The sequence below is a fragment of the Exophiala dermatitidis genome, assembly GCF_000230625.1.
Source record: "Exophiala dermatitidis NIH/UT8656 unplaced genomic scaffold supercont1.4, whole genome shotgun sequence".
Lineage (NCBI taxonomy): Eukaryota > Fungi > Ascomycota > Eurotiomycetes > Chaetothyriales > Herpotrichiellaceae > Exophiala > Exophiala dermatitidis.
In genome coordinates, this window is record NW_008751649.1 from 1,215,351 (window position 1) to 1,242,053 (window position 26,703).

The 26,703-nt window shown below is 53.2% G+C and overlaps 9 protein-coding genes across 11 annotated transcripts; 6 read left to right on the forward strand and 3 right to left on the reverse strand.

The window, feature by feature from the left end:
- Nucleotides 1-40: 40 nt before the first annotated feature.
- HMPREF1120_04769 (mitochondrial import receptor subunit TOM40) lies at nucleotides 41-3,368 on the forward strand. Its single transcript, XM_009158910.1, has 3 exons — nucleotides 41-678; nucleotides 750-1,400; nucleotides 1,472-3,368. Exons 1-3 carry the CDS (start codon nucleotides 355-357, stop codon nucleotides 1,577-1,579), a joined length of 1,083 nt encoding a protein of 360 aa, XP_009157158.1. The 5' UTR covers nucleotides 41-354; the 3' UTR covers nucleotides 1,580-3,368.
- Nucleotides 1,439-5,860, reverse strand: HMPREF1120_04770. Of its 3 annotated transcripts, none has more exons than XM_009158913.1 (5): nucleotides 5,706-5,860; nucleotides 3,803-5,656; nucleotides 2,322-3,750; nucleotides 2,149-2,252; nucleotides 1,439-2,074 (listed from the first exon to the last, which is right to left on the reverse strand). In XM_009158913.1, the coding sequence occupies exons 3-4, from the start codon at nucleotides 2,553-2,555 to the stop codon at nucleotides 2,160-2,162; spliced, it is 327 nt and encodes a 108-aa protein (XP_009157161.1). In that variant the 5' UTR covers nucleotides 2,556-3,750; nucleotides 3,803-5,656; nucleotides 5,706-5,860; the 3' UTR covers nucleotides 1,439-2,074; nucleotides 2,149-2,159. The 3 variants fall into 3 exon arrangements, with proteins under 3 accessions (XP_009157161.1, XP_009157160.1, XP_009157159.1); XM_009158912.1 differs by having other exon boundaries at nucleotides 2,322-3,144; nucleotides 3,213-5,656; XM_009158911.1 differs by having other exon boundaries at nucleotides 2,322-5,656.
- Nucleotides 5,861-6,059: 199 nt separating this feature from the next.
- Nucleotides 6,060-9,057, forward strand: HMPREF1120_04771 (protein kinase gsk3). Its single transcript, XM_009158914.1, has 6 exons — nucleotides 6,060-6,909; nucleotides 6,986-7,158; nucleotides 7,222-7,305; nucleotides 7,371-7,719; nucleotides 7,775-8,173; nucleotides 8,229-9,057. Exons 1-6 carry the CDS (start codon nucleotides 6,861-6,863, stop codon nucleotides 8,360-8,362), a joined length of 1,188 nt encoding a protein of 395 aa, XP_009157162.1. The 5' UTR covers nucleotides 6,060-6,860; the 3' UTR covers nucleotides 8,363-9,057.
- A 42-nt stretch (nucleotides 9,058-9,099) lies between these two features.
- On the forward strand, nucleotides 9,100-12,413 carry HMPREF1120_04772 (uncharacterized protein). Its single transcript, XM_009158915.1, has 6 exons — nucleotides 9,100-9,369; nucleotides 9,420-9,514; nucleotides 9,574-9,680; nucleotides 9,730-9,997; nucleotides 10,049-10,941; nucleotides 10,998-12,413. The coding sequence occupies exons 1-6, from the start codon at nucleotides 9,288-9,290 to the stop codon at nucleotides 12,112-12,114; spliced, it is 2,562 nt and encodes an 853-aa protein (XP_009157163.1). The 5' UTR covers nucleotides 9,100-9,287; the 3' UTR covers nucleotides 12,115-12,413.
- Nucleotides 12,122-14,964, reverse strand: HMPREF1120_04773 (nucleolin). The gene is made up of 2 exons (XM_009158916.1): nucleotides 14,388-14,964; nucleotides 12,122-14,329 (listed from the first exon to the last, which is right to left on the reverse strand). The coding sequence occupies exons 1-2, from the start codon at nucleotides 14,781-14,783 to the stop codon at nucleotides 13,688-13,690; spliced, it is 1,038 nt and encodes a 345-aa protein (XP_009157164.1). The 5' UTR covers nucleotides 14,784-14,964; the 3' UTR covers nucleotides 12,122-13,687.
- A 250-nt stretch (nucleotides 14,965-15,214) lies between these two features.
- Nucleotides 15,215-15,541, forward strand: HMPREF1120_04774 (uncharacterized protein; the record flags this gene model as incomplete). Its single annotated transcript, XM_009158917.1, has 4 exons — nucleotides 15,215-15,241; nucleotides 15,295-15,370; nucleotides 15,426-15,462; nucleotides 15,517-15,541. 4 exons carry the CDS (start codon nucleotides 15,215-15,217, stop codon nucleotides 15,539-15,541), a joined length of 165 nt encoding a protein of 54 aa, XP_009157165.1.
- Nucleotides 15,542-16,715: 1,174 nt separating this feature from the next.
- Nucleotides 16,716-19,995, forward strand: HMPREF1120_04775 (glucose repression regulatory protein TUP1). The gene is made up of 2 exons (XM_009158918.1): nucleotides 16,716-19,048; nucleotides 19,102-19,995. The coding sequence occupies exons 1-2, from the start codon at nucleotides 17,435-17,437 to the stop codon at nucleotides 19,345-19,347; spliced, it is 1,860 nt and encodes a 619-aa protein (XP_009157166.1). The 5' UTR covers nucleotides 16,716-17,434; the 3' UTR covers nucleotides 19,348-19,995.
- Nucleotides 19,996-20,006: 11 nt separating this feature from the next.
- Nucleotides 20,007-23,145, forward strand: HMPREF1120_04776 (uncharacterized protein). The gene is made up of 2 exons (XM_009158919.1): nucleotides 20,007-20,502; nucleotides 20,695-23,145. Exon 2 carries the CDS (start codon nucleotides 21,877-21,879, stop codon nucleotides 23,056-23,058), a length of 1,182 nt encoding a protein of 393 aa, XP_009157167.1. The 5' UTR covers nucleotides 20,007-20,502; nucleotides 20,695-21,876; the 3' UTR covers nucleotides 23,059-23,145.
- HMPREF1120_04777 (uncharacterized protein) lies at nucleotides 23,072-26,558 on the reverse strand. The gene has a single exon (XM_009158920.1). It carries the CDS (start codon nucleotides 25,951-25,953, stop codon nucleotides 24,217-24,219), a length of 1,737 nt encoding a protein of 578 aa, XP_009157168.1. The 5' UTR covers nucleotides 25,954-26,558; the 3' UTR covers nucleotides 23,072-24,216.
- Nucleotides 26,559-26,703: the final 145 nt, after the last annotated feature.

The following is a 26,703-nucleotide window of genomic DNA, read 5'->3' on the forward strand; positions in this document are numbered from 1 at the left end:
AAGGCCGGGAAAAGACGTGCCACGGTCTGACAGGTGCATTAGCCCCAATCTGGTGGGACATTCTCCAAATACCGTGGTCAGTCCAAATTGTTTATTGATTGGCTGGCGGGCAAAGGACGTTGCTTGGCAGCTTCCCTTCTCAGATTTCCCAGCGTAGCAAAAAGTCGAGCTCCTCGACGACTTGACGAAGGCCACTGCATTGTATCTCCAATAGTCACGAGAGCGTGAGCCAGCTTCCATTGAATCCTCCCCCTTCACCTCCTACCATTACACTCGGCACCATTGTCTGACGGGAGGTAGACAGAGTCAAAACAAGTCAAAACCCTCAGCCGCGATCTTTTGAGTCTTGAAATCATGGCGCTGGTAGAGGAGAAATCATCATCATCTCCGCTGGCCTTTCTGACCGACAATGCCATATCTGCGGCCATCTCAGACACTTATGCGAACCTACAAGAGCGAAGAACACTGCTGGGACTTGAGAACCCCGGGACGGTTGACAACATAGCGCGGGAAGTCCAGAAAGATGTCCTTCTATCTAATTTCATGTTCTCCGGCTTGCGATGCGACCTGCAAAAGATCTTCAGCGTGTCCCCTTTGTTCCGGCTACAGCATGGACTGGCAATGGGATCACAACAACTGCCGCCGTGGCAGTTGATGGCGCTGTATGGGACATCCAATGTACGTTGCTTCGCTCCTGATCCCGTTATCATTGGAAGAGTCTCGGGGCTGATGGAAACCAACTTATATAGGTCTTTATGCAAGCTGCCTACTCTAGCGACAAGTCACTGACGGCGTGGGGAAATCTGAGATGGACTCCTCGCTTCGTCACCAAGACCCAGACTTCAATCGACCCCCGACAGACGCAAGCCATGGTGCAGATTGAAAACGAGTACACTGGTCAAGATTTTTCGGCGTCGCTCAAGGCGATCAGCCCTTCGATCCTCGAGGGGGGTTTGACTGGCATTGTCATTGGAAGTTACTTGCAGTCGGTGACACCGAAGCTGTCGTTGGGTCTCGAGGGCGTCTGGCAAAGAGCCGCGCTCAATGCGAAACCTGAGACGGCGATGTCCTACTGCGCCAGATACAAGGGGACCGACTGGATTGGCAGCGCTCAATACCTCGCGCAAGGTTCCGTAGGAGCTTCGTACTGGCGCAAGCTGAGCGACAAAGTTGAGGCCGGCGTTGACTGCCAACTGCAATTCGCTCCTGGTATGGGTGGCGCCGGTATGTTTGGCGGCATTCGCCGTGAAGGAACCACGACCGTGGGTGTCAAGTACAACTTCGCCACCTCGGTTTACCGTGCGCAGGTGGACAGCGCAGGAAAGTTGGGAGTCGTTCTCGAAAAGCGGGTTGCACCACCGGTCACGCTGACCTTCGCGGCCGAGATCGATCAGGTGAAGGTAAGCAAGCCCCCGTAGTCCAAGGAAGTCGACATCCCGTTGAGCTATGGTTTACTGACACCGCATGACAGAACACCCACAAGCTCGGCCTGGCAGTCTCTCTCGAAGGAGCGCCTGAAGAACTGCAAGAGATCGCCGAACGAGCCGACTCTCAAAACCAGCTTCCACCCCCGATCTAAGTGGCGGCGCCTCGCAAGATTCTGCCTTAATTCCCTTGGTGATACTCCTGCTGCTAAGGCTGAGTGACTAGATGCGTTCTCTGGCAGCAGCTGGCCCGGGATGCCTTTTCCTCCGGACATGCTTTCAACATATTTGTTTTACTAGCCTCTTCACTCCTGAGCAAGGACCCCTTGTTTGAAAAGCGCTGGCTGGGAAATTCATGCACGCGGTCGTATCAATACAGTGGGCTCTTCTGCAGGCGTTTTTACTTGTTGCGAATGTCTTTTTGGCATACCTCGCCACAGCACGAGAGAACAAAAGGGATCCGATCGAGCTGGGTTATTCAATCAGCTATGGAGAAGTATTGGCTGCGCCTACTACTATGCTGCCCATACTATAATGGAAGCTCTGGCAGCGCCTGGTCAATTGAGCCGTGTCCGGATGAATTCGGCTGCCGAATCTGACAGAACAGCCCTGCACAATAGAAGGCTTGTACCACCAACACACGCAATGCTCTTGTTTGTGGAGCAGTTTCTTCTTAGCCAATTCTGTTGCTATCTTGTCATCAAGTATTAAATCACGTACCTACCTATATCCCCATTATGCAGTGCCTGTTCCAGGGAAGTAATATGCAGTGGTATCTTTACGGTGAACATCACTGACTGTGTCCATGTTGTCGCTAGAATCCGGGCCCTGGCGGTAGCGAGCCTCTCAGGCATGATATTAATGGACAGGTCACGGCGAGAAGAAAAGGCTGCTGACCGAAGTCCTTACCCCTTGCCACTCCACGAACGTAGACTGTACTTCAGGCAAAATGCGTTCGCCAGTGCGAAGTGGCCTCGAGGGCATGCGGTGACGCCTTGGAGGGCCGCTCAGCAGGGCGACAGACATAGATTTGGTACTGGAGGTAGTCCACCGTGCAGGGAGCGAGGTCGAGCACATGCATGGGCATTGCATGGTCGATTCACCCATTATTGCTAGCTCAACAGGCCGCATTCGTGCTTCTGCAGGGATAAGGCAAAGATTGTGTCTCCTGGCCGCAGCGACTTGCTTACCTGACGGACGCCTTGTTCCAGCTCAGCCTTTTCTGCAGCAGGTTAGAGCGGCCGAGGAGATCAAAAAAATGGGGAGGATGGCGCGTGTGGCTTGAAGGTCGCTGATGGCAGGTGACTTCAACGACTTGATTCAAGAATGCGGCTGACAGCTCGCCAAAACGGTTGGGAGTCGACAGCCTCGTCCACCGAAAGGAACGGTGGTTGATAGTCCAGATGAGCCACACGAAGACTCGGATTCGTCACTCACATCCGCAATGGTTCGACCAACCGATGCAAAAAGCGCTCATCATCCATCACTTGGGGCCAAAAGGTCTAACATGCAACGACAGGCACAGCGATGCACTTGATAGGTAGGATGGTTGAAGGTGAGGCGAGACCCCTGTGGCCTAAAATCGATCCTAGCTGAGTCGCACCGCATGCTTTTTCATGCTCTGTAGCCAGGGGCTGCAGTCTTGCAGATATAGTGCTCCACAGGGCGCATTGCCCGCAGCAGTGCACCGAGAGTGACAAGCAGCTGCAATATTAATGCGCTGGGATATGCACAATTGTCAGTATCATATGACAATATCTTGATTATGCCTCCTGCAGTGGTGCCTACATCCTCATCTGTTCCTTCGTCGATGCTTTTAGGGGTAGAAATCTCGGGTTGGTGTGTTTGTTGACTGAATTCAACTGTCAACAAGAATAGCCTAGATGGATCAAGCGATCGACAGGCTAGATCACCTGTGCAACATGCAATTAAACTAGAGTACCGCTGTCGAGGGGCGAATACTCGCGACTGTGCTTGATGAGCGGATGGATCCCTCGTCTGACCCTGGTTGGCTTGACCAACGGTCTCGTGTATACCCTTCGTAACGCCTAGATCGAACAAAGTTAGGATGTAAATTATCAGCAACTTCTTCTGACAAGCAGTCTGGTGTGCCGTGCCAGAGGCTGCACGGTCGTGGAAGCTAGATCTGAGAAGTGTTGATATTTTCAGCCTCTGATCTTGCCAGTACTGCCTGAAGTGGTTTATGAGGGCGGGTGGCCTGCCAGGCGCCTATCAAGGTACTGTAGCAACTTCGGTACAGGCCCTGATCTACCAGGCACAGGTGTTGGGAACTTCAACGTCTTCTTTAGAGTGATCCTGCAAACAACTCCAAGAGTTGGTTGGCGATAAGGTACGTAGCGACCCCGGGTATGGCTCACATTGTTCGATAGTAGGGGGCCAACTCTTGCACTGCCATCGTGGTAGAAAAGCCCTGTCCTGGCGTAGGCTTTGAGATTGATATTTTCATCCACTCTTGGAACTTGGAAGGCGGTTACTCGTGCCCGCCTACACCTGAGTTATTTTGAGTTTTGATCAGAGGAAACGGGGGCACGATGGAGAACTCCTTCAGACTAATTTCTCCTCGCTTGCTCGACCGTGGGTTAGTAGTAGGAGTATCGATCTCTCGAATCCCAGGTTCCGAAAGGCCCTTAGCGGATGCTGGATGACGTTGACGGCATCCCTCCACTAAAAGCCCGGAAGTGCCTTGCCTGAATGGCTGATCCATTCGGTGAAGTGGCCCGCCAGGTCCACGCACTTGTCGGCTACCTATTATTACTCTGGTCACTTTGTTCTTGCCTATCTCGCCCGTGCCAGATGTGGCTCTCAGATGATGTCCGCAACGGACTCTTGACCACCAGGGGATGTGTACAGGCTGTCAGGCTGGATCTCCCAGTATGGCAGCACAAGCGCTGTTTTGTGCATCAATGCTCGAATCAGCTGTGTCACTCTGGATATTCCGGCATTTGCCCACTAGAGCACGGTAACCGGAAACCGCAAAGTGAGACTGACCAGGAGACTGTAAGTCATGGTCAAGGCACGGACGTCTGGCGTCTCCGGAGGTGATTGGTGGTGGTCGACAGAGTCTGGAGGAGCACGTGGAAGGAGAGTTTTTGCGCGAAGCCTTATTCGTAGTTAGCAAGCGGCCAGGCTATCACTATGTCAGGGAGTCTTTAAGGGTCCGCGTTCTCTCTCGTAAATGGATGAGATCTGGCTGGTCAAGACGCCGGCAAGCCTTCATACAGTAGTAGTGGAGGAGAGGCTTGTAACGGGAGGTCGGGAGTTCTAGTGGTCCTGACCCTCGCAGCAGGCGAGCCTAAAAGCTGCAATTGCGGGTGCTATATGGAGTTCCGGGATCAGGGTGTGGTTTTTGTTAGTGATGATGGAGACATCATGCAGCATAGCGGGTTCTTATGGGCATCATCTGACCTGCCGTTGCTCGTCCAGTGATGCCCTCACCTCGCTTTTCCTGCAGGTCTGCTGGTGTACCCTCTGGCTACTAATCGCCTGCTCGCCACTTTTCCGCCTGTGGAATTGCTGGGTTTGTCATTCGAACGGCGGCTCCCATCTCCTGACTGGCCAACCCTCAAGCTGTCCGGAGATGTGAGGTCTGGGTTGGCAGACCAGTGGTGCATGAAAGTGGTCAGCGAGGTTCGTGTCTCGAAACACCGAAAGCATCATCGACAGAGAAAGGTAGGAAATTGTTATAAGGCTGGGATCTTCACACCCGCTCACCACGCGATAGTCGCTGTTCATGAACGAGGTTTAACCAATTTGAGAGGTATCTGGGTGATTTGTTGAGATCTTCCAGCACATAATACAGTGGTAGCAAGTAGTAGTAGTGCCTGGTTGGTGTGTAGAAGGGTGCCAGTCTAGTGATATTCGTGCCGACCTTGCATTGCTGCAGGAGCATCAGCAGTTGTGGATGGATTTCCTGCCTCAAGGCCCGCCCTAGGCCCTTGCGTTTGGCAGCTGGCCTGCGCCTGCGCCTGCGCTGCACAGTCCTGCGCCAACATACTGTAAGGGCTAGGGAGCCCAACCACAACAGATAGTTGTGCTGTAGTAGTACCTGGTAGTTGTGAACAGTACTTCAGGCTCATATATGGTATCGTTCGCTCTAGCATAGAGGGATTATAGGTGCAGTTGGCTGCCTCAGCTGGGTAGCTCACAGGATCTAGCTAGGTGAAGTTTGTGCCGCTCGGCCCCATTCATGTTATCGGCTGTTTATCGCAGAACTTGAAGAATGTCAACCTCCTACAGGAATTGTCAATGGTAGTAGCATACCTAGGTACCTAAGTAGTAACTTGCGGTTAGCAGCTTTATTACTCTGCTACACCGACCTACCTGCCAGTAGTAGGTAGCAGGGAATAGTACCCTACAGTGGTGCTAGAGAGTCAGGTACAGCACTTGTCAGGTGCCTGTAGCAAGGTACCTTGCCTACCTATTCCACGGCTGAGGGTCTTCACAGGCCCAGCGCTGTGCCCCAGAGTCCGGTATTATTATTGAGTTCCATATTACATACCCATCTACCAGCCCGCCAGGCGCGTTTAAGGGTAAGGTACCGTAGCTCCTAAGAACCATGGCTGCTGCCAGCAAGACTGGCCGTGCAGTACTAGTAGTAGTAACCGAGTAATGATTGTTTTGTCAGGTCCTTTAAAGGTCCGGTGTCTGCGCTGCGCTACGCTGCACTTTCCCTTTCCCTTCCCCTTCAACAAACTTGAACTCACTGGCATCACCGAAGCAGAAGCACCGCTACTATTAGTACTACGACGGACTGCACAGTAACAGTCGTGTTCATGGCCTTCTCCTTCAAGTGAGGAATATAGCCACTGCACTGCACTACTTCAGTCTCACTCCAACCTCGCTCAGCCGTCTTCGTCCCTGCTTCGTCCACCTGACTTCGCCTGGCCCTCGTAGATCTTTTTCTACCTACTTACCTTCTACCCACCAACACCCAACCTTCATCCTCATCCTTACTTCTTCCTCCCCATCTACCATTTCCTCATTCTCATTCAAACTGTGCCCGCCCTACCTACGCAGCCCTGGCCGCTTCCTCTCCGCCTGCTGTCAACAAGTCTCGTCTCCCCGGTTTCATCATCGCAGCGCCGGTTCCCACACCTCATTTCTGAAGGCTTCACCTACGCAAAGTGGGGAAATTAGCGCTCTGTCCGCCAACCCTCTCACACCAGTTCCCTCCACCCTCTTGTGTCTTGACCCTCGACCATCTCTTCCCTCGAGTCTCGACACCGTCAAACCCTCCTGCGGCCGTCGCAATCCTTGTCGTCTTCATTCTCGACACCCGGCCCAGTCGTCCATTTCGGCTCATCTGCCAACCGCTCCTTCAGCTTGCGTCGCTCCTTTTCTCCAGACTCGCTTACTGCCTTCATACCCAACCGCTCCGTCGCCAAAGTGGATCCCACACTCCCCTAGCACTCGACAATGTCGCAAAACAGACCTGGAGGAGTTTTCTCTGGCTTGCGCATGGGTGGTAGGTCGCTTCGCCTCCTGTTGCATGCTACAACGTGGTAGTTTTTGGCGGCACGTGCGCTGACACATACTCTTAGAAGTGGTGCGAGAAAAGGTGCAGGATGGCCTTACCGGCGAGACAAGAGAAATGCAATATACACAATGCAAGATCGTTGGAAACGGTTCTTTCGGTGTCGTGTTTCAGACCAAGCTGTCGCCTAGCGGCGAGGATGCTGCGATCAAGCGCGTGCTCCAGGACAAGCGGTTCAAGGTGAGTGTGCCGGCGTTTCGTCCTGATAGCCATCTCAAAAACGTGTCCACTGACGACTGGCAGAACCGAGAGTTGCAGATCATGCGCATTGTCCGGCATCCAAATATCGTTGAGCTAAAGGCGTTTTACTATTCGAATGGCGAACGGGTATGCATGCCTCCATCAGATACATAAAGTCTCCCGGCTAGCTGCTGACCACGCGTTGTGCACAGAAGGATGAAGTCTATCTCAATCTCGTCCTCGAATATGTCCCTGAGACAGTGTACCGCGCCTCCCGCTATTTCAACAAGATGAAGACCACCATGCCGATCCTCGAAGTCAAGCTCTACATCTACCAGCTCTTCAGATCCCTGGCCTACATTCACTCGCGGGGAATCTGTCACCGGGATATTAAGCCACAGAACCTCTTGCTTGACCCGGCCACCGGAGTTCTCAAGCTGTGTGATTTTGGAAGTGCAAAGATCCTGGTCGAAAACGAGCCAAATGTGTCCTACATTTGCTCTCGCTACTACCGTGCCCCCGAACTGATTTTCGGTGCCACTAACTACTCTACCAAAATTGGTATGTGACTTGACCCTCGCCTTTCTGCCTGGCCGCGACCTAACAAGAAGTGTAGACGTCTGGTCGACCGGCTGTGTCATGGCTGAATTGATGCTGGGCCAACCCTTATTTCCTGGAGAATCGGGTATTGATCAACTCGTCGAGATCTTCAAAGTGCTCGGCACGCCTACAAGAGACCAGATTCGCACCATGAATCCCAACTACATGGAGCACAAATTCCCTCAGATCAAGCCACATCCGTTTAATAAGGTTTTTCGGAAGGCATCACCCGAAGCGATCGAGTTGATCTCGGGCCTGCTGGAATATACCCCGACTCAACGACTCTCTGCCATTGAAGCCATGTGCCACCCCTTCTTTGACGAGTTGAGAGACCCAAACACTCGCCTACCTGACTCGCGTCATGCCGGCGGGCCACCGCGGGAGTTGCCACCTCTGTTTGACTTCTCTCGACATGGTAAGTGACAGCTCTTCCGTACTGCCCAATAGCTTGAGGCTAACCTGCTCACCAGAACTGTCAATTGCGCCGCATCTCAATTCGAAGCTTGTCCCGCCACACGCTCGACCGGCTTTGGCGGCCCAGGGTATCGACCTGGACAACTTCACTCCACTCTCCAAAGAGGAGATGATGGCTCGACTTGATTGAATCAAGGCTTGCCCAAATCTGTTACGACGTGACGCCGAGAGGGGTTTTGTCCGCTGATGTGATCATCATTGTATGCAGGTACATTGGCGTCCACGCAACATGCATCGAAGACTCCTACAGCTAGCATTCAGTCATCGTGTTTCTCGACAGAGTTCCTTTGGCTTTGAAAAAAAGGTATCTGTCACGACCGAACAGCACTGGCTTTATCAGCTGGTCGCAGGACTGGGCTGGGGATTTGTGAGCGACCTTTCAAAAGGGGTGGAGCTGGTTGTCTTGCTAAAATCGACCGTTGATGGTCTGGCTGGGAAGTGTGCTCTACTTACTGGGACCGGGTCGGCTTTGTCAGCCCTACGAATGGAAAGGAAGAAATTGAAGCGCGGCCGAGGGCATTGGGCAGACGGATTGTGTTCCGAATATGCAGCAGACGGCACACAGCTGTGCGTATATTGCTACTGCGTACACGTCGCTCGAGGAGGACGACCGCTTTTAGACGATTTCAACCACAGAAGCTCGGGGGGTTTCCTCTCTGGGCAGACCTTTATCCTAATAAACGGTTTCTAGAGCCATAGAATGAGATTAAGTGCTCGCACTTGACACGATGTGCGGCGCCAGCAAACACGTTGTAGCGTGCAGTGCCCGTATATATGTGGTATTAGAGCAAAGTTTGACCTTTGGAGATGGTGCCAAGCGAACGTCTGATTGAGGGTGAGATTCTGCGCGCGTCCAACTAATCAGTCACCGCAGTCGTCGAACTGCGCGTCCAAGTAAAATATTTGGTTATCACTACTAGTACAGTGGTTATTTACTGTACCTTGCCAACCACGCGCCGGCTTCAAGTTTCCCACGCCCTCCTGGTCCTGCCGCAGCATTGTCCCGCGGTGAGTAAATAGCGTCTGCTTGTTGTTCGCATAACCACTCGAACGTCATGGCCGACTACGACCGCCGCCGCCGAGGAGGAGGTGGAGGTGGTGGAGGCCACTTCAACAACCGCAAGAGAAGATACAGAGGTTTGCTATGATCGCAACAGTGCTGGCGATCCTCGTGCTGACGGACTCAGATGATGACTACGATGACCGTCGCCCACAGCGCCGTCGCTACGAAGAACCGCTGGCGGCAACGGTTCGCAAGCAAGTTTTGTCAATCGCAGAAAATGTATATTACTTCCAAGCTGTCTCGACACTGCGCGAGCTTCGCGGCTAACACGTCTATAGCCAATTCGAAGAGCGGAAGATGATGTTGCGACCATCGCGAAGACACTGGCGGAAAATTACTTTGACCATGACCTGACCTCTGGATTCGTGGAGCTTGTTGTACAAATGTAAAGGGTGCTAGATAACAGAAGATGAGCAAGAGGCTGACATACACAGGATCATCCAGCAACCTCTCAAGGTTCCCTTTATCGCGGCTATTGTGCTCCATTCGAACGCCCAGAAGCCCGATCTGACGACTGATGTACTGGCCAGAATTGGCGCAGCCTTGCAGCGTTGCCTAGATCTGGGAGAATGGCGTGAAGTCAAGTTATACCTGCGGTTTTTAGCCTGCCTACAAGCCATTTTCGAGGGTGATGGCGTCTTCACGATCCTTGAAGACCTTTTCTCTCGGGCGGCGGACCTCCAAATGAAGTCCTCTGAAGATGTATGCTGTTCTGGACCGCGTATTGCGAATTCTGGCTGACCATAACCACAGTCTCTGGGTCTTGAATTGGTCAAGGTGATCCTCATGACCATCCCCTACGCCATGTCCTCCTCCGCAAGCGGCTTCGAGGATGTCGCAAGCGCTCTATTGGAAAAGACCGACATCATTGCCTCGACTGCCCACCCTCTGGAGACTCTAGTCGACCCATTTCCTAACCCTGAGACTGGCACTGCTACCAGCGCCGAGAGTGCACTTGCTCTTCTCCAGAGACACATGCAAGAAGAGGCAAAGAACTCCTGGGAACTGTCCTGTTTGCCCCGGCCGTGGAAGGCCCACCGTTCTTTCGAGGAGGAGGAAGCCTTGTCATCGGCGCAGAAACACCAATTCCCGCAAGTGAAGGTCCCTGAAGTCGTCCAAACCGGACCACGCTCTATCTTTCCCGAGGTCTACTTCTCGGTCTACGGCGAGCAGGAGATTGAAACAGTACCCGGCCCGTCTGACACTGCCGCCTTACTGATCCGCGACGCCCTAGCTGACACAATCAATGTCCTCGACTTCAACAGAATGGTAGCCGCGAAATTCCTCATCGATGTCGACTGCTACTTTGCCCCCGACACCTTTGTGAAGAGGGCCACCCCGTTTGACAAATTACGCGAGGTGTCAGGGGACAAGCCCACCTGGAAGCCGGAAGATGTCATTGTCGATGCCGCTTTCGCCCAGCTGATGCAACTACCGGCACCGGAACATAAGTTAGTCTATTTCCATTCAGTGCTTACCGAGACTTGCAAACTGGCACCGGCGGCTGTGGCACCTAGTCTGGGTAGGGCTATTCGGTTCTTGTATCGCAATGTAGAGAAACTGGACTTTGAGCTTTCTCAGCGTTTTCTGGACTGGTTCGCTCACCATCTCAGCAATTTCGGATTTACCTGGAAATGGACCGAGTGGTAAGTACTTCGCTTGTTCTTTCATTGATAGAGACAGCTCTAATAAAGCTTCAAAGGGTCGACGATGTCAGCTTGCCAGATGTCCATCCCCGCAAGGCGTTCATCATTGACGCACTGGACAAGGAAATACGCCTGAGCTTTTCGAAGCGCATCAAGGGTACTCTACCTGAGCCATACCAGGCCCTGATTTCCGAAGCCAAAGACAAAGATGCGCCGGACTTCAAGTACAACGACGAGTCCACCCCCTTCTCTGCCGAAGGGAAAGAGATTGCTCAGATGATACGGCGGAAAGCAGGCAATGAAGAGTTCACCACGATATTTGAGAAAATCGAGCAGGACGCGGCCTCGTCCGGTCTGACGGAACCAGCACTTGCGTCGGCGGATGCATTTGTCACATCGATCTGCTGGGTGGGGTCCAAGTCTCTGTCTCATGTGCTGGCCTGCATTGAACGGTGCAAGGAGCGTCTAATGGCAATCAGCACTTCGAGTCCTACATGCCGGAAGCAGATCATCACGTCTGTGATGGACTACTGGAAAGATCAGACCGGGGTCGGCATCGCGATCTTGGACAAGCTGCTCAATTACCAGATATTGACCCCGGCCAGTGTGCTGGAGTGGGCGTTGATCGACCACGTCGCGCGGGGGACACTGCTTGCCAAAACATGGTGCTACGAGTTGGTCAACAACACCACGAGAAAAGTCGCCGGCCGCGTCAGGAGCATCGTCGGCGCAATCCGCCAGCCGGGCCTTGGCGAGGAACAGAAGGCCGAACTGCAACAAGCGCTCTCTCGAGAACTCGAAACCATGAAGACGCTCTTTGGCATCATCGAGGATGCGGTCGTCAGCATCCGCGATGGCAACCAAGACGAGATGATGGAGAGCAGCGACGCTCTGCGCGCCGAGGACGAAGCCCTGATCAGGGCCTGGGGCGGCAAATGGGCCAGAGTGTTCCAGCGCAAATATGCCGTCGAGGACAGCTGGGTACGTGAAGAGTTGGCTAAGCCGATTCCCGAACCCGAGCCTGAGTCCGCTGCCGCTGGTACCGCCACCAAAGCAGGCGATGTTGCGACGGATGACGATCTGAAGATTGCCGAAGCCAACAAGACCGCCGCAGCAGATGGGCCCGTGGACGGACAGGTCGCTGATGCCGAGAATGAAGCTCAGATCGAATAGAGCGTGTACGCTGTCTATACTGTCTAGCAAGTCTAGGGTTTCGAGATATGTGGATGCCTGCCATCTAGAATGAGGGATGGGCCGATTGATCCCACGATGATTGGAGACCGGTCAAGTCTGTATACTTAGGCAGAGGTCAGACAGACATAGAGGCAGACAGCCTTGTATCTTTCTTTTCCATTGCCGTTTCGCAACCTGTAAGATTATACCTACGTATATAGATAGGTACGTTAGGTGCCTTGGAAAAGCAACATAGCACACCAAGCTGTTCTCTACTGTTCTGACCAGCAACTTTTTACGCTCATTTATTTAGTTTTCTCTTGGCTCTTATGCTTGCCCTCACTCTTATAGTTACTAGATGCTGGGTACTTCGAAGAACGATGGGCGGTCATCGAGGAGAGCTCTCGAAAATTTAAAAACCCACGTCTGACCATTGACACTTCAGCCTGACTCGCCATGGCTGTGCTCGGGGTCTGTCTGTCCCACGATCGCCAGTTCCATGTTCTGTTCTTCCTGCAGCCCAATCCTGTGCAACATATCTGTCCAAGTCAAGTAGGTGTAAAAAGTGAGGATAAGACTAGGATTTATTGATAGGCTCCTGCTTCCGGCGCACGAATCTGGTCTTCCCTTCTTTTTTTTTTCCCCTTCTTCTTGGAAGCTTGTCGACTGTCGGAGTCTCAAGACTGGCACTCTGACTCAATGATCTCTTGCGTGATACTAGGAGCCAGCAAAGACACCGCTCGGTGACAACAAACGCAAGCAAGGCAGGATTTACTGTGCCGAGATAGACAGACATCTCTATAAACGCCAGGCTATGAGATGACTCCTGTGTCATGGAGAATTGCTCCGAGTTGCCATGGGTGGGTTCCAGGTCTCTTCAGTGCGACGAACAACGTCTTCTCCTGGCTCGGTGGGGTCGTTTCACCAGTGCATGGTTCGCAAGGGAAATGGAGGTCGAAGCTTGATAAAGTTGAGCAGCTGCAGTGATGGGAGGTATTCAAGCACATCCTTCTCGGCGTTTCAATCCCGTGCCATTTTGATCAGTGGTTGAATTTGCGCCCGCCCACTTTGATCGGACCCGTGGCCGGCGACATTAACGCCTGACGATGGACACACTGAGTTCTCCATGCTGGGTGCATGGTATATTGCTTGCCGGTCACGCCTGTCACAGCGCCTGGTCGTTTGAGAAGTGGACAGCCGAAAGGAATCCGGCTGTTGTGATATGTGACTACGGCATGGAGCCTCAAACCCTGGTCATTGTGGTAGGAGTGCTAGTTTGTTCGGCGTCCAGCTCGTGGCAAGCGCGGTGGTGTGCGACGTAGCATTATCACCTTGCCTGGATGCCTTGACTTTCTTTCTTTTCATGAGTGATGCGACATGGACAAGCCGAATCCTTTGAGGGTTGAGAAGGAAGCACACCGGAGTGTTGCCTTTGCTTGGTTCCATGATCCTGGCGGATGACACCTCAGTCCTCTAACCAGACATAGTTCATGCCACAAGCCCGATCTACCCCAGCGTGCCGAGGCATTGGTAATATCATAATATCAGTTTGCTCAAGTTTGTTCGAGCCTTTTTATTTTCTGATGCCGTATCCGGAAAAGCCCGCTGGTGGCATAACCGGCTGAGCAGGAGGCATTGTTCCAGCTTGCGGCCCTCCAAAACCTGGAGGAGGAGCAAAAGCGCCAGGCAAAGCATTGGGTTGTGGTGGGGGATACGGCGCAGGCATTTGATTGTTGAACCCCGGCGGCATGTACCCTTGCGGACCCCCATATCCAGCCTGGCTTGGCGGAGGACGGGCCGGAAGACCGCTGGGGGGAGCAGCAAGAGGCGCAACAGGCGGAGGCGGTGGTCTTGCATGCACAGGTGGAGGAACGGCTTGGTAGTTGCCGGCTGGGGGCCCATGTGCAGGTGCGCCGAAGCCAGCAGGCGTCGTCGGAGTCGGGGGCACTCCACCATACGCGGGAGGGCCACCGAGAGGAATGGTAGCAGGGGTGGGCTGGACGCCATGCGCCTTTGCTTGAGCAGCAAGCATTCGTTCGGCTTGGTCACCATGTCTCTCGCCTTTGCCATCCTTCTTGTAGGCGTATTGCACAGTGACCTCCTTGTTCATGAGGTACTGCCCGTTCATGTTGGCAATGGCGTCGTCTGACGACTCGAAGTCGGCAAAGGAAACGAAGCCATAGCCTTTGGAAAGATTGTTCTCATCTCGGGCAATCTGCGGCAAGGTTAGTCATGTCACGTCCATCCGCTGAAACATACAAGGCTAGGCGTACCTTAGGAGCAGCAACTAGAGTCCCAAATCGCCCAAATGTCTCGTAGAGCATTCTTTCGTCCACCATAGGGTCTAAATTGCCGACGAACAGCTCGGCTCCAACTTCAACTGACTTCTGTTTGTCCGCGCTGGCCTTGTTGACCCGGATTGGCTTGCCATATAACCGGACTTGGTTCATGATCCGGGCGGCATACTCGGCGTCTTCTTCTGAGGTGAATTCCACAAAACCATAGCCTTGATGAGTCTGAGTTACGCGGTCCTTTGGCAGATGAACATTCACGATACGCCCGGCCTGCAGGAAAAGTTCCCACACCAGAGCATCGGTGACTCGCTCATCAAGATTGCCGATATATATCGTAGAGTCTTTGTCTTGTTCCCAGTGTCTTGCACCGGACATTTTGGTGGGTTTGGACGGTAGATTTTCGGGTCAATTTCTGGGGACTTTGAAATATCCTTTACTAGTAAAGTAGTTCAGGACAAATAAAACACAACAGAGCGACCGGTGTGAAGGCGAATATCGAGCGGCGGCGTGGTTCTCTGTGATCTGGAATATTTTGGAAATTGACAGTGAACTTGAAGCCTGACGAGTATCATGCCGCCTTGCTTCTTCTGGAGTAGTTGGAATACTTATGCTGACACGTGACTACCTCCCCAGCCAATTAACGTGAGGTAACTGTTCTCGCAGTCCAGCTTTTGCATCACTTCCACCGGCTTCAAATATTTGTTTCCTGGACATTACTCCGGTCTACGAAACCCAGTGTCTCATCTCACCAGTCAGCAACCATCTGCTCGCTCTTGCACATAACCTCGCCATCCGGTCAAGACAATATGATTCAATTCTCCGAAGAGACAAAGGTAAGATTGTCCCTGCAGACCCGCGGTGAACTGTTCTTAATATTCGCTGGCAGGAGCGCATCTCCAAGATCATCGACATTACTCGTGAAGTGGTCCACTATGGCTATCTTCCCTTGATTCTCTACTTGGGTACGAGGCGACAGGAATTCTATGTAGCACTTGACATGAAACTTACAACTTGCAGGTTACACACGAAGTGAACCAAAGCCGGCTTTGATCAAGTATGCTCCCTTCCAATTTGCAGCACCAACGGGTACCAGAACTGACTGCTCCAGTTTAATCTCACCTTTCGCGAACTAGCCAGCCTTCGAGTGTGCCAAAGATACCTTGTACAATATTACCGACAGCCAGCGCGCAACATGCCGACCAAAGAAATGGAGGATGGAACACTTAAAAGCTCGGACGATACGTTGCATGGTCAGCAGGACCCCATCCTGCAAAAGGGCGAGTTGATGCTGTGCAGAGACGAGCCGGAAAGGACAAACATACTCCAATTCTATGAATGGTACTGCGGATGGTGCAGTAAAGCTCTGTATAACAACCCTGTGGCGGCAGCTTTAATACTCACCATTCCTTGATCCTTCATTATATTACCCGTCGAATGTGACAGGTCCGGTCAGGCGAAAGGATGGCCAACCCCCGAATTGGTGCCGGCTGCACAATTTACGATTCTGTCGACCTGCTGCGAAGGGGATGACCAATGAAGCGTCATTTGTACTTATATGTATCTGAATTGGGGTCAAATACCCACTCTCCTCATCCTCGCGCACGCTCTTACATAAGATCTCAAATCGTTATCGCGGCTCCAGTCAGGCGAGATGAGGTTTTGGCTTATGTACAAGTCTCCCAGCACGTGCAGGGTCTTGAGAAGACTACGAGTATGCTCAAGGATGTCCAAGCATGTACCGTGTAAGGAGAGTGTGTCCCGTGTTGGCTCAATCTTAACGCGTACAAGGATGTTTGGATGCTGGCATGGCTGGTGCCAGAGCTACCATTGTATGTCAATCCTAGTAGTGACTTGAAAGCCCATGTGTCGATTGCACATCAGGGGTTCCACAGCTAAAAGCCTGATGATTGCTATGTTCAAGCTGTAGTTGTAAAGTGCTCCAGGACTCAGGCATCGTGGGCTGCCAATAATAATAACGGTTCGTGCGCTGTACAGTACAACGTTGGAGTAGTAGTAGTAGTAGCTTCGGTTGTCCGTGGCCCCGCTAATCGACCCTCTCGATACTACAATGTAGAAGAAGGTTGACGCCCATACCAGGTGCCGCTTAACTACTGTAAAAGCCCAAGCCCTGGCCGAGGCGGCTCCTACCAAGCTACTAGCGGGTCTCTCGGGCGCTGCTTTCCCAGTGGCGGATCCTCTTTTTTTGCCTTCTCCGGGGGCCGGCAGCAGCGCCGCGCAGCCTGCCACTACCGAGTTATACATTGGCATCTGAGCTCGCACTCGAGCGTGAGGTTCGCGGCGTCTGCACTGCCCTGCTATGCGAGTAGCTGGCACTGCAGAGTGGCACCTGCGGCTGCGGCTGCGGCCACGGCTACGCGCCTGTAGTGCCAGTGTGCTCTGTGTTTTTGTGGCTTGATTAATGGGGCCTGAGCCCAGGGAGCCACAGGAGCCCACTGATCATGATGGCCCATGGCTGCAGTGCAGTGGCTTTCCCCGTCAAGCTCATCATGCAGTGATGCCAGTGTCCTTTTTGGTTCCGGCGCCAGGCAGAGGTTCCATTCTCGTGCGCACTTTCCGTCGTCCACCCTGCAGTGCCAGTGTTGCTCCTCCTCCACCACCACCATCCGACACCTTTCAAGTTCGCACCCACCAGCCGCCTCGTCTTTTAGCCTCTCTCTTTCTATTCTCCCTTTTACTTGCGGCCTTTTTTTCGCCTGTATCGCGTGTCTAAGATATTCGTGTCAAGCACAATTAACTCTCCGCTTCTGTACGAGGGACCACTTGCTGTTGGATACAAGGCCGTGGTCTCCGTTACCCGGCTTGTTATGAGCTTGTGCCCATTTTTCTCCCCTTACCACTAGCGGGCTCCAGCCTGGCCAGCCGGTCAAAACGGTACCTGCGCCGGTCGCAACAACTCCTCTCTTCGACCTCTGTCCATCAGCTCATCAATCCATCCCACGACCGTTTTCGCCCGTTCCCGGGCATAACTTTCCCCTTTTCCATCTTCCTCACTGAGTGCGCCCATCATGTTCAATGCAACTCAGCATCGCGGGAACCCCAACATGGGACCCGCTCCTCCTGGACAGCCAAACCATCGTCTGAACGAGATCATGGACTCTCTCCGGGCCGAATTTGAGAACCAAAGTCGCGCCTCGGAGCAAGTGGAGAACCAAGTCGCTCAACAAATTCAAGAGATGGAGTTGATTCGTAACAAGGTCTATCAACTCGAACAGAATCAACTGAAGATGAAGCAAGAATATGAGGCTGAGATTCGAATGCTGCGCCATGAACTGGAGTTGCGTGGCGGCCCCCAGGTTCAGTCCCATCTTACAGGTCCTCCCCAGCACGGGGGCCCTGCGCAAGCTCCTCCGTCTCTGGGCCATGGCCAAGGTGGTCTGTTTAGTGGAATCATGGCAAACCAAGGTCAAGGCGGTCCAGGACTCGCTCCTCCCCCAGAGCAGCCTCCTCAACAGCAACAACATCCTCTACAGCCACCGCCGGCAGCCGGACAACCCCAAGGCCCACCGCAGCCGCCGAACTCGTTCCCTGGTTATCAGCAGGGCCCGACCTTGAACGGCTACGCACCTCAGCCACAGCCTCCTACAAACTCACCTGGTTTGGGTAAGAACCGGACCATGGCAGCTAGAGGCGGTCCTGGGCCGGCGACCCCTCAACAACACCCTAACCAGCCACAACCCATGCCGTACCAGAATGATCCGCGGGCGTCACCCCAGATTCCCCGACCTGTCCCTCCCGGAGGTGATATGCAACATGGTCACCGCCATCAAATGCCTGGTCTTCCTAACGTCGGCAACGTTCTGGCCGATCTCAACCCGGATGATCTCCCAGAGCATCTCAAGCGGACTGGTCCCAACGGGGAATGGCATGCGGTCTTCAACCCCAATGTGCCTCGGACACTTGATATTCAGCTTCTCCACAATCTTGTCCACGAGTCGGTGGTCTGCTGTGTCCGCTTCTCCAACGATGGCAAATACGTGGCTACTGGTTGCAACCGTAGTGCTCAGATCTTTGATGCCCGGGACGGACGCAAGGTCTGTGAATTGTTGGATGAGAGCGTCCAGGACAAGGACGGAGATCTGTACATCCGTTCTGTGTGCTTCTCGCCTGATGGCAAACTGTTGGCCACCGGAGCCGAGGACAAGCGGATCCGCGTCTGGGACATTGAGAACAAGCGCATCCGCACCACATTCGACGGTCACGAGCAAGACATTTACTCGTTGGATTTCTCGCGGACTGGTCGATTGATCGCCTCGGGGTCTGGTGACAAGACTGTCCGATTGTGGGATATTGAGTCGAACCAACAGGTCATGGTCTTGTCGATTGAAGATGGCGTTACCACCGTGGCCATGTCGCCCGATGGGCGCTTTGTCGCTGCTGGTTCCTTGGACAAGAGCGTCCGCGTCTGGGATTGTTCGACCGGGTATCTCATCGAACGCCTCGAAGGGCCCCAAGGCCACAAGGACAGCGTATACTCGGTGGCATTCTCTCCCAGTGGACGAGAGCTTGTCAGTGGTAGTTTGGATAAAACGATCAAGATGTGGGAGTTGACACCTCAGCGTAACCTCATCCCGTCCACCGCAAAGGACGGCAAATGCATCCGTACTTTCGAGGGACACAAGGTAAGCTATCTCCTTTCGACATTGTGGCGCATGGTACACTAACTTGACTGCAGGACTACGTGCTCTCGGTCTGTCTTACACCTGGTGGTGAGTGGGTCATGTCTGGATCGAAGGATCGCGGTGTGCAGTTCTGGGATCCTACGACAGGAAACGCGCAAATGATGCTTCAAGGACATAAGAATTCCGTCATCTCGGTGGCTCCATGCCCGACTGGCCAGCTGTTTGCCACTGGGTCAGGAGACATGAAAGCCAGGATATGGCAGTACACCACCTGGCGTGGGGCGCATCAGGGGATCTAGAAGGCATCCGCCGACAAGCCCAACGTGATAATTTGGGGACCCAGGTGTGCTCCAAGGCGTGGTCGAAAACGTGGTCAAAGGAGGTCTCCGGAATGGTGATTGAGCATGCCCAACCCCGACTTGACCTGGGGATGATTCTATAGCTTCGGGAGAGTGTTCTGTGTCTTAAAATTGGATTTTGGTTGGGAGGACTTATTGCATGACTGGGCCCAAGGGCGTGGGAGGTTCGCATGGGCCGGGATCAGTCCTAGTAGTGTTCGATCTATTGAACGGGTTCCGGGGGCTGCTTGTCTGGAGTCTGCTTAGGTCCAGGAATGGCTTAAGATCATACTACCTACCTACATAGGTAGTAGTGCCCTGTTGGTACAGGTCTTTTTCAAATCTACCCTGGACCTCAGTGGCAGGCAATGACTATCATCCACCGAGAAATGGTCCATGTATCCGGCAATGCAACCTGAATTGCAAGTACTGACTCGATGTCTGATAGAACAAGGTACCTAGGTAGGCATGAGGTGATTGAATTACGTAGTACTGGCAGAATGCTTCCCAGCCCAGTTGTTCCTGCTTTTTCATCGTGAAGAGGGGGGGTCACTCAGCCGGGCATTTCAAAGTGGCTCGGAGCCTGCCGAGCGGGCGCACCCGTCCCCGACTGACAATAATGAAGGTACTACTGGTACCTAGGTATGAACCGTAGTAATACCTGTACCTACCGCATTTCAAGTGCTCGAATGAACCATTTCCTTTGCTCAAGCATTCGCGTAAAGACTCCTAATCATTTATTTTCACCCACATCGGGATTGGCGCAAGGTCCTTGGGGAGGGGGCGTGGGATGGACATGGTCGAACCTGACGCGGAGCCATCATCAGCCTCGACGCCTCTTCCCTCCTTCATGTCCCAGCTTTCAATCCCACGGCATGACTAGTCCGCTGCCCTGCCGTCGTTCGACCCTCCAGCCGCTCAGACCATGGAGACCTTCCTTGCCACGGCTGCCAATTGTCTCCCTCGACAGTATTCCACGGGCATTTGTCTGCATGTGTGCAGAAGAGCAGGAGGGTAAAAAGGCTGGACTCGTGGCCAAAGGCTGCAGGTCAACAACAACCCGATGCTACCACAAGGGAACGGACAGACAGCGGGATTTGCAGACCTTGTACCTAGGTGGGCTTTTCAATTCTCTTTGCCGCATCTGTTCAAGCCTGGCCGTGTTGGACCAACCGCGGGAAAAGCCTTTGCTAGCAGCGCGTTAGGCTTCTCGGCTCCTATCTTATCCATGCTCCCGTGGAGGGCGGGATGTGATGACATGATGCCAGAATCAGGACGATCCAGAGGGACTCGCTTACTAGTACCTAGGCTATGGCGAAACCACGAGTTCGTTCATGCAACACCTCTCCTGCTACAGCATAGGAGACCTGCGAGATCCCAATCAAACAGCCTCGATGCCGACCATTGTCGTGGCTACTGCAACTCTGGCGGCCGCCGAGGCGCTATGTTAACGCGCCGGCTGTGACAATAACTCTCAGGCGATGAGCCTTTTTCAGCTTATGCTTGATCCTGTATCCCAACAGCCGGCCTGCTGCTGGAATTCCTGGACTTGCTACCGAAAACTCAAGCGATCGTTGTCTTATCCACCAACCAGGTCTACTTCTTGCGTCGGCTTTGTCGACGGGCTGTTACTCGAACTCCGCTCCGAGGACGTTTCCTCTCACCCTTGCACCCTCCTTCATGCATCGGCCATGCCCACCTCACGGCTGCCTTTCAAGGTTGCCGACATGATCTGACTTGGCCTCAAGCCTTACCAGCTCATATACAGCCAGTGAGATGAGCTCCAGCTCAAAAAATTTGATCTTGTCACACGGTCGTTCCCCAACTAGGTAAGCACAGGCGTAATGAGGGCTTGTGGCGTCCACGCTCCAGAACATCTCCAGGCAAGGCTGCATCATTCGGGAGTGCTTTAGTCTTGACAGCACCATTGATCGCTGTTCGGCGGGATGTGCAATTTCTTCAATCTGCAGCTCAATCGATCCCTGTCACAGGAGGGTCTTTTGCGTTGTTCTATTCGATTGGCAAGCCCACTCTCACTATCTCTGATGTTGACGATCAAGAAAACCATGGATATGATAGATATAAACAAGGATTCTGATCTCACCGTTCGATATGAGTCCGGCTACCCAACAGCAAGTATCTGCGGTATTCTGCGTCCTGGTTATCATTCTTTTCTGGCGGCCCTCTTGAGCTGATATTTCAGCAAACATACGTCTATCTCAACAACATCCTGTCCGGCCTGGGCTGATTCTGGATCATCCTGTGTCTCTGCCCTGTTACCACCTTCACGAGCCTCCCACTTTATCCAGAATCTTTACTGTTTTTGAATGTATCTTGCCGACTTCTCGAATTGTTCTTGAGTCCCTTCTGCTTTGCCCAAGGACATCCCTCCGCTGTCAGGAATACATACCCTTCCGCTCGAGCGTAGTCGGTGAGAGCAAGAAAGGGAGTAACTGCCTAAAGACAGGTATACTTGATGAGGAATCAGCAATGCCCTTCAATCAAACGGCGGAACAGCTTGAGTGGCACATACTGCAATTGCGACAATGGATGGCGCAGACGTCGGTGCCGCCATCATCCAAACTCTTGTCGACCACAAGCACTCCCCAATTCACACCCGATTTGTCCCTTCAGAATGTGGCCTCTCATGATCAGTACGAATACACGTCCCTTAGCATCCTCCAACAAACATCACCCGTGACTATCCAGCGGGCGCATACTTTCCTCGACATCTGCGAGCATAACTTCAGCTCTCTGAACTACCTAGGCGATCAGGATCCTGTAACGCCGGGCACATGGGCTGACGAAGAGGAGTGCACGCTTGACGATTGCATTTCCACGACATACTCCCAAGTACCATCGAGTCATTATTCCCCTTCTGATCTCCCCTGGGATCAGCCTGATTTGGAGTGCATACCCTCCGCCGGGTGGATGACTACACCAGCCGTCCATCTTCCGCAACCTTTGTCCCAAGGAGAAACCACCACCTCGGAAGTCGATATGCTCATGAAGACATTGCAACCTCAGCCTCCGCTGCAGCCCCAGCCCCAGCCCCAGCCCCAGCAAATCCAAGGCACTGGCAAAGCGAAAGCCAACGCCACACCAGGGAAGCAGCACCGCTGTCCTTTTCCCGACTGCGCCAAATCCTTTGCGGGACCGACCCAAATCAGAATCCATCTGCGCTCCCACACGGGTGAAAAGCCATATACATGTTCAGTGCCGTCATGCCGCCAGTCCTTTTCGCAGTTGGGAAATCTCCGGACCCACGAGCGACGCCATATCGGCCAGCGACCAAACCGGAAGCCGAAGCAAACATCGTCGTCATCCTCCGACGGCGACCCCGGAGCCAGAGCAGAAGGCCATGGCCGAAAGTACGAGTGCATCTTGGATGGGTGCAAAGGTGTTGGTGGTGAAGAGGGCCATGCAGGCAGGGTCTTTACACAGCTAGGAAACCTCAAGGCGCATATGAACAAGTTCCACAAGGAAACGCTGGCCAGGCTGTCTCGACAATTTGCGGAAAGTGAAAGAGTGGACATGAATCCGCAGGAAGAAGCTGAATTAAAGAAATATTTCCAGGATCTCTACAAACATAGCAATAAAGGGATCAAGGGGAGGGGAAAAGGACGAAAAGTCGAGCTCATTGTGCCTCGTGCTGGTGGCGAGGAAGCTTGAGAGGGAATGGTTGATCAAACACTACCTTTACGAATATCATCATGTATTTACTAGTAGCACTAGTAGTAGTAGTGCTGTATGGATGTGCTTTGCTATGCTTTCATCTCTCCTTGTTGTGCCAGGACTAGTATTTCGCACATATTTAATGTAGTGTATGTACATACACTACGGGAAGCACAAGGCTATGGTTCATTGTTCTGTCTTCCCACTCGGCGTGTAGCAGACATTCTGTATCATGGTGCTGACACAAGATACTCGTACTAGTTAGTAGCTGTATACGAACTTGATCTGATGCAAGCTCTCCCACGGCGCCAGAGGTGTGGGTAATCTTTTGTCTATCTCATCATCTTGAATTGTTGCAGCATCGGCGAAGTTTGTCCCGCGCCGCCCTCATGGAGCCATTGGTGACAAAATCGGAAAGCGGTCCTCATCCTTTGTGAGCGGTTATATTGGCAAAGAACTTCCTTCCTGTTGGGAAGGGAAATGAAAGGGGGGTTCATTCCAAGTCGACGAAGCGGCCGGCATCCCAGTGCTTGATTTTGATTCATGGTCGACCATACTCAGCCCAGGCACGTTCGGTATTATCCCGAGGTACCTACAAGAGAAGTGGGCTGGTGACTGGTGTCTGGTGCATTGTATCTGGAGAGAAAGAAAACAAGATATGTACCTGTCTCAGATGCCGGCGCCGCTAGGGTTGAGATGAGATCCATTAGATTCTGTAGTACTAGTAAGCTCGGGAGATGCGCTCGGTCGTTTGTCTCTGCTTTTCCAAAGAAGCGAAGAGCAGCGCCGCGCCATAAAATTGTAGTCTTGCGTTTTAAACCCCCCTTTGTTGATTGAAAAAAAAAGTCATTTTTTCGTCGTTTGTCATTTGTCATTCATTGTCGTCTTAGACGCTCACTCACTGCACTAGTATGATGAAGCAAAGCCAGATTCTCCTCCGTTGCCCAATCCCAATCCCAAATCCCAATCCCAAATGCCGAACTCAGACACTGTGACACATTTCGTAAAGGCCAGCCCCATGAATGCTCTCGTTGTGTTCGTTGCGCCGAAAAGAAACGCCCGTGCGTTAGATCGTCATGATTCGTGCTGCTGCTGTCTTGCAGGCGTGATGTAGCGGCCATTTATCTCATCCACTGCATTTGACTCGGTTTCAACTCAGTTTAAATCACCGGCAGAGCCTGTCGGCGCCGGCTCCGGCTCCGGTTCCTCGAAAAGGTCTTCAAGCTCATATCCGTCGAGCCAGCTTGAGCTCCACAAGCCGCCCAAGTTGTCCTCATACCAAGGAGGTCTCTGTTTCTCCTTTCGGCCATTCTTCCTCGCGAGTCTTTGGTCATGGTCGGTTCGACACCCAGTACACCAGCGCTCCTTGGTCAAGGGGGGCTCATAGGCCAGTCCGAGGAAGTACGACTGGCGGGGACAGTTGGGGACCCAGCAGGATGTACAGCGAGCCTCGCGACGATTTTTGGTAGTCAGAGGAGCAAACTCCTCGACGGCTCGCCAATGCCGATTTGATTGATGATGCCGACGGGGACATGCTGTTGCTGCTGCTGGTGCCGTGCATGTACTACTTGTCTCTGTTGTTGTTGGTGGTGGTGGTGGTGGTGCTGCGATCCCTTTGTCACTGCCACTGCCACTGCCTCGACATCCATGTTTGTGGCAGCTCTTGTTCTCTCTCCATTCGTCCAGGGCGGCTTTTCGGTCCGCAAGACTGCCTGACACCGTCAAGTTGGGCAAGGAAAGCCATTTTCTGCGACGACCACGACCACGCCGTCGTCCAACCCCTTCACTCATTCTCCTCGCACTGGCAGCCAGTCGATGTCTCCGTACTGCTTCCATACCCGCTCGCACTGACTCAAGGGCACCCACGACCTTGCGGCCGACGGCACCAAAGTCTTGCAGATCCAGAGTGCGGCGTCTCTCCTCCTCGGCCTCGAAACACGCCACGCAGCCCCACCACAGCTCAAAGCTCCCGCTGCCGCATTTGGCACAGATTCCGATTTCTTGTTCCGGATTGACCAGGCTCTGGCCCTGGAGCGCCCAGCGACGGATCCGGCGATATTTGCCGACTTTTCTCACCATCTCGCTCTTCTGGACCCAATTCTCCTTGTACCACCGGCCTTCGATGTCGCGGTGTCGCCGCATACAGTCCTTGCACATTCTGTCGCGGGCAAACTTGGCTCCCAGTCCGGTGCCACGGTTGCTCATCTTTTCCACAAACGCAAACAACGGTTTGGTCTCGAGACAGCCGTAGCACATGAGCTCTTTGGCAGGGCGTCCGATGAGACGAGGGTCAAATACCGCGTACAACAACTCCCAGAGATGATGACTGATGCGCTGCTGCCGATAGATACTTCTGTACGCGCGGATTTGCTCGACTTCGGATGCCAGTGATCTTTCAATGATTCCAGATCTTACCTGCCGCACGAGGTCCGGGGACAAGAGATGGTACATTGCTCGACAGGTGCGTCGGAGTGAAAGGAGCGCATTGAAGTCGAGATAGTCGGTGGCCAAAACGTGGTGTAAGTCGACAGGCAGAAGTGAGAGGAACGGAGTTGCATGGTGCTGGGTACTCTTGTGGAGTGGGATTGACTGTGGTGTCATCATTGTCACGGTCACGGGTGTTGTATCAATGGGCAAGTGACCAGCTTCAAGGTGTCTAAGCCTGTGTAATCTCGGCGACCGTGGGGTATTTGCGGCATGTTCGATGACATCCGTCCGAACAGATTCCTTGTTGTCCATTCCGGTTGCGCCAGGATTGAATGATCCCCGATCAGTGATGTCGTGCGAGGACCCTTCACTTACATGCAGATAAGAAGAGGACTTCTGCCGGCCAGATGGTGAATGACTGCTCGTGCCGCCATTGCTGGGCTTTTCTTCGGCAGTCCTCATCATAGGACAAGGCCCAACTGTGTGAAGCAGTGCCACACTGGCTGGTTCGAGCAACTGAAACCGGACTCACGGTGGGGCTCTTCGCAATTCCAGTCTGATAAAGTGGAAATGGCAAGTCTAAAAGATGGGAGGACGCGTTAATCAAGCAGTGATAAGTGGTAGGCAGTGTCGAAGTCGACCCAACCGGTGTCGCTGCGTTAGGCTGAAAGGCAAACAATGTAGTCGAAGGGGGGCACTGCCCTGGAACAAGCCGTGGCGGCAGTGTCTGGATCTGGTCAACGGGAATGTAGTGGGATAATTGACAGAGACCCGCTAGGCGGTTTTCTGAGACCGCTGAGGGAGGTCCGGATTCTAGGGAGGCACTTCAAATGATGAATCAATGAGACAGATTCCTCGGGTTTGCTGACTCAAGCGGGTTGCCTTGGGGCTTGTTGAGGGCAGGGAGTATCACGCCCGAGCGATGACCACAAAAACCACGTTTGTGGGCTCGTTCAAACTTGATCCTGTCAAAATCGTCGCCAGTGGTTCTGGGTTCTGCAAGAGGTCAGGGATGATGTTCGAACTGCAGACAAATGTGAGCTGCCAGTGGAAGTCCTGTTGTGTTGTTGGCACAAACGTGAATGCAGGGAGTATCAAGATATCACTATTCCGACTAGTTCCAGGCCGCAGTGACGGATAAACGTGGTGAGGCTAGCTGATTGGTGACGCTGTGACTGCTAATCCTGGTCCAGGGGGGAGCTAATTGCAGTAGCA

What these genes read in the sequence shown, in the direction of transcription:
- HMPREF1120_04769 (XM_009158910.1), top strand. Translation starts at nt 355, where the DNA reads ATGGCGCTGGTAGAGGAGAAATCATCATCATCTCCGCTGGCCTTTCTG. An exon ending in CGCTGTATGGGACATCCAAT is followed by an intron (nt 679 to 749) that starts GTACGTTGCTTC and finishes CAACTTATATAG; the next exon opens with GTCTTTATGCAAGCTGCCTA. An exon ending in CCGAGATCGATCAGGTGAAG is followed by an intron (nt 1,401 to 1,471) that starts GTAAGCAAGCCC and finishes ACCGCATGACAG; the next exon opens with AACACCCACAAGCTCGGCCT.
- HMPREF1120_04770 (XM_009158913.1), bottom strand. Translation starts at nt 2,555, where the DNA reads ATGCGGCCTGTTGAGCTAGCAATAATGGGTGAATCGACCATGCAATGC. An exon ending in GGCAAGGGGTAAGGACTTCG is followed by an intron (nt 2,253 to 2,321) that starts GTCAGCAGCCTT and finishes CGCTACCGCCAG; the next exon opens with GGCCCGGATTCTAGCGACAA.
- HMPREF1120_04771 (XM_009158914.1), top strand. Translation starts at nt 6,861, where the DNA reads ATGTCGCAAAACAGACCTGGAGGAGTTTTCTCTGGCTTGCGCATGGGT. An exon ending in TCCAGGACAAGCGGTTCAAG is followed by an intron (nt 7,159 to 7,221) that starts GTGAGTGTGCCG and finishes GACGACTGGCAG; the next exon opens with AACCGAGAGTTGCAGATCAT. An exon ending in GTTTGACTTCTCTCGACATG is followed by an intron (nt 8,174 to 8,228) that starts GTAAGTGACAGC and finishes CCTGCTCACCAG; the next exon opens with AACTGTCAATTGCGCCGCAT.
- HMPREF1120_04772 (XM_009158915.1), top strand. Translation starts at nt 9,288, where the DNA reads ATGGCCGACTACGACCGCCGCCGCCGAGGAGGAGGTGGAGGTGGTGGA. An exon ending in TTTTGTCAATCGCAGAAAAT is followed by an intron (nt 9,515 to 9,573) that starts GTATATTACTTC and finishes ACACGTCTATAG; the next exon opens with CCAATTCGAAGAGCGGAAGA. An exon ending in GTGGAGCTTGTTGTACAAAT is followed by an intron (nt 9,681 to 9,729) that starts GTAAAGGGTGCT and finishes TGACATACACAG; the next exon opens with GATCATCCAGCAACCTCTCA.
- HMPREF1120_04773 (XM_009158916.1), bottom strand. Translation starts at nt 14,783, where the DNA reads ATGTCCGGTGCAAGACACTGGGAACAAGACAAAGACTCTACGATATAT. An exon ending in CTCTAGTTGCTGCTCCTAAG is followed by an intron (nt 14,330 to 14,387) that starts GTACGCCTAGCC and finishes ACCTTGCCGCAG; the next exon opens with ATTGCCCGAGATGAGAACAA.
- HMPREF1120_04775 (XM_009158918.1), top strand. Translation starts at nt 17,435, where the DNA reads ATGTTCAATGCAACTCAGCATCGCGGGAACCCCAACATGGGACCCGCT. An exon ending in GTACTTTCGAGGGACACAAG is followed by an intron (nt 19,049 to 19,101) that starts GTAAGCTATCTC and finishes ACTTGACTGCAG; the next exon opens with GACTACGTGCTCTCGGTCTG.
- HMPREF1120_04776 (XM_009158919.1), top strand. Translation starts at nt 21,877, where the DNA reads ATGCCCTTCAATCAAACGGCGGAACAGCTTGAGTGGCACATACTGCAA.
- HMPREF1120_04777 (XM_009158920.1), bottom strand. Translation starts at nt 25,953, where the DNA reads ATGATGAGGACTGCCGAAGAAAAGCCCAGCAATGGCGGCACGAGCAGT.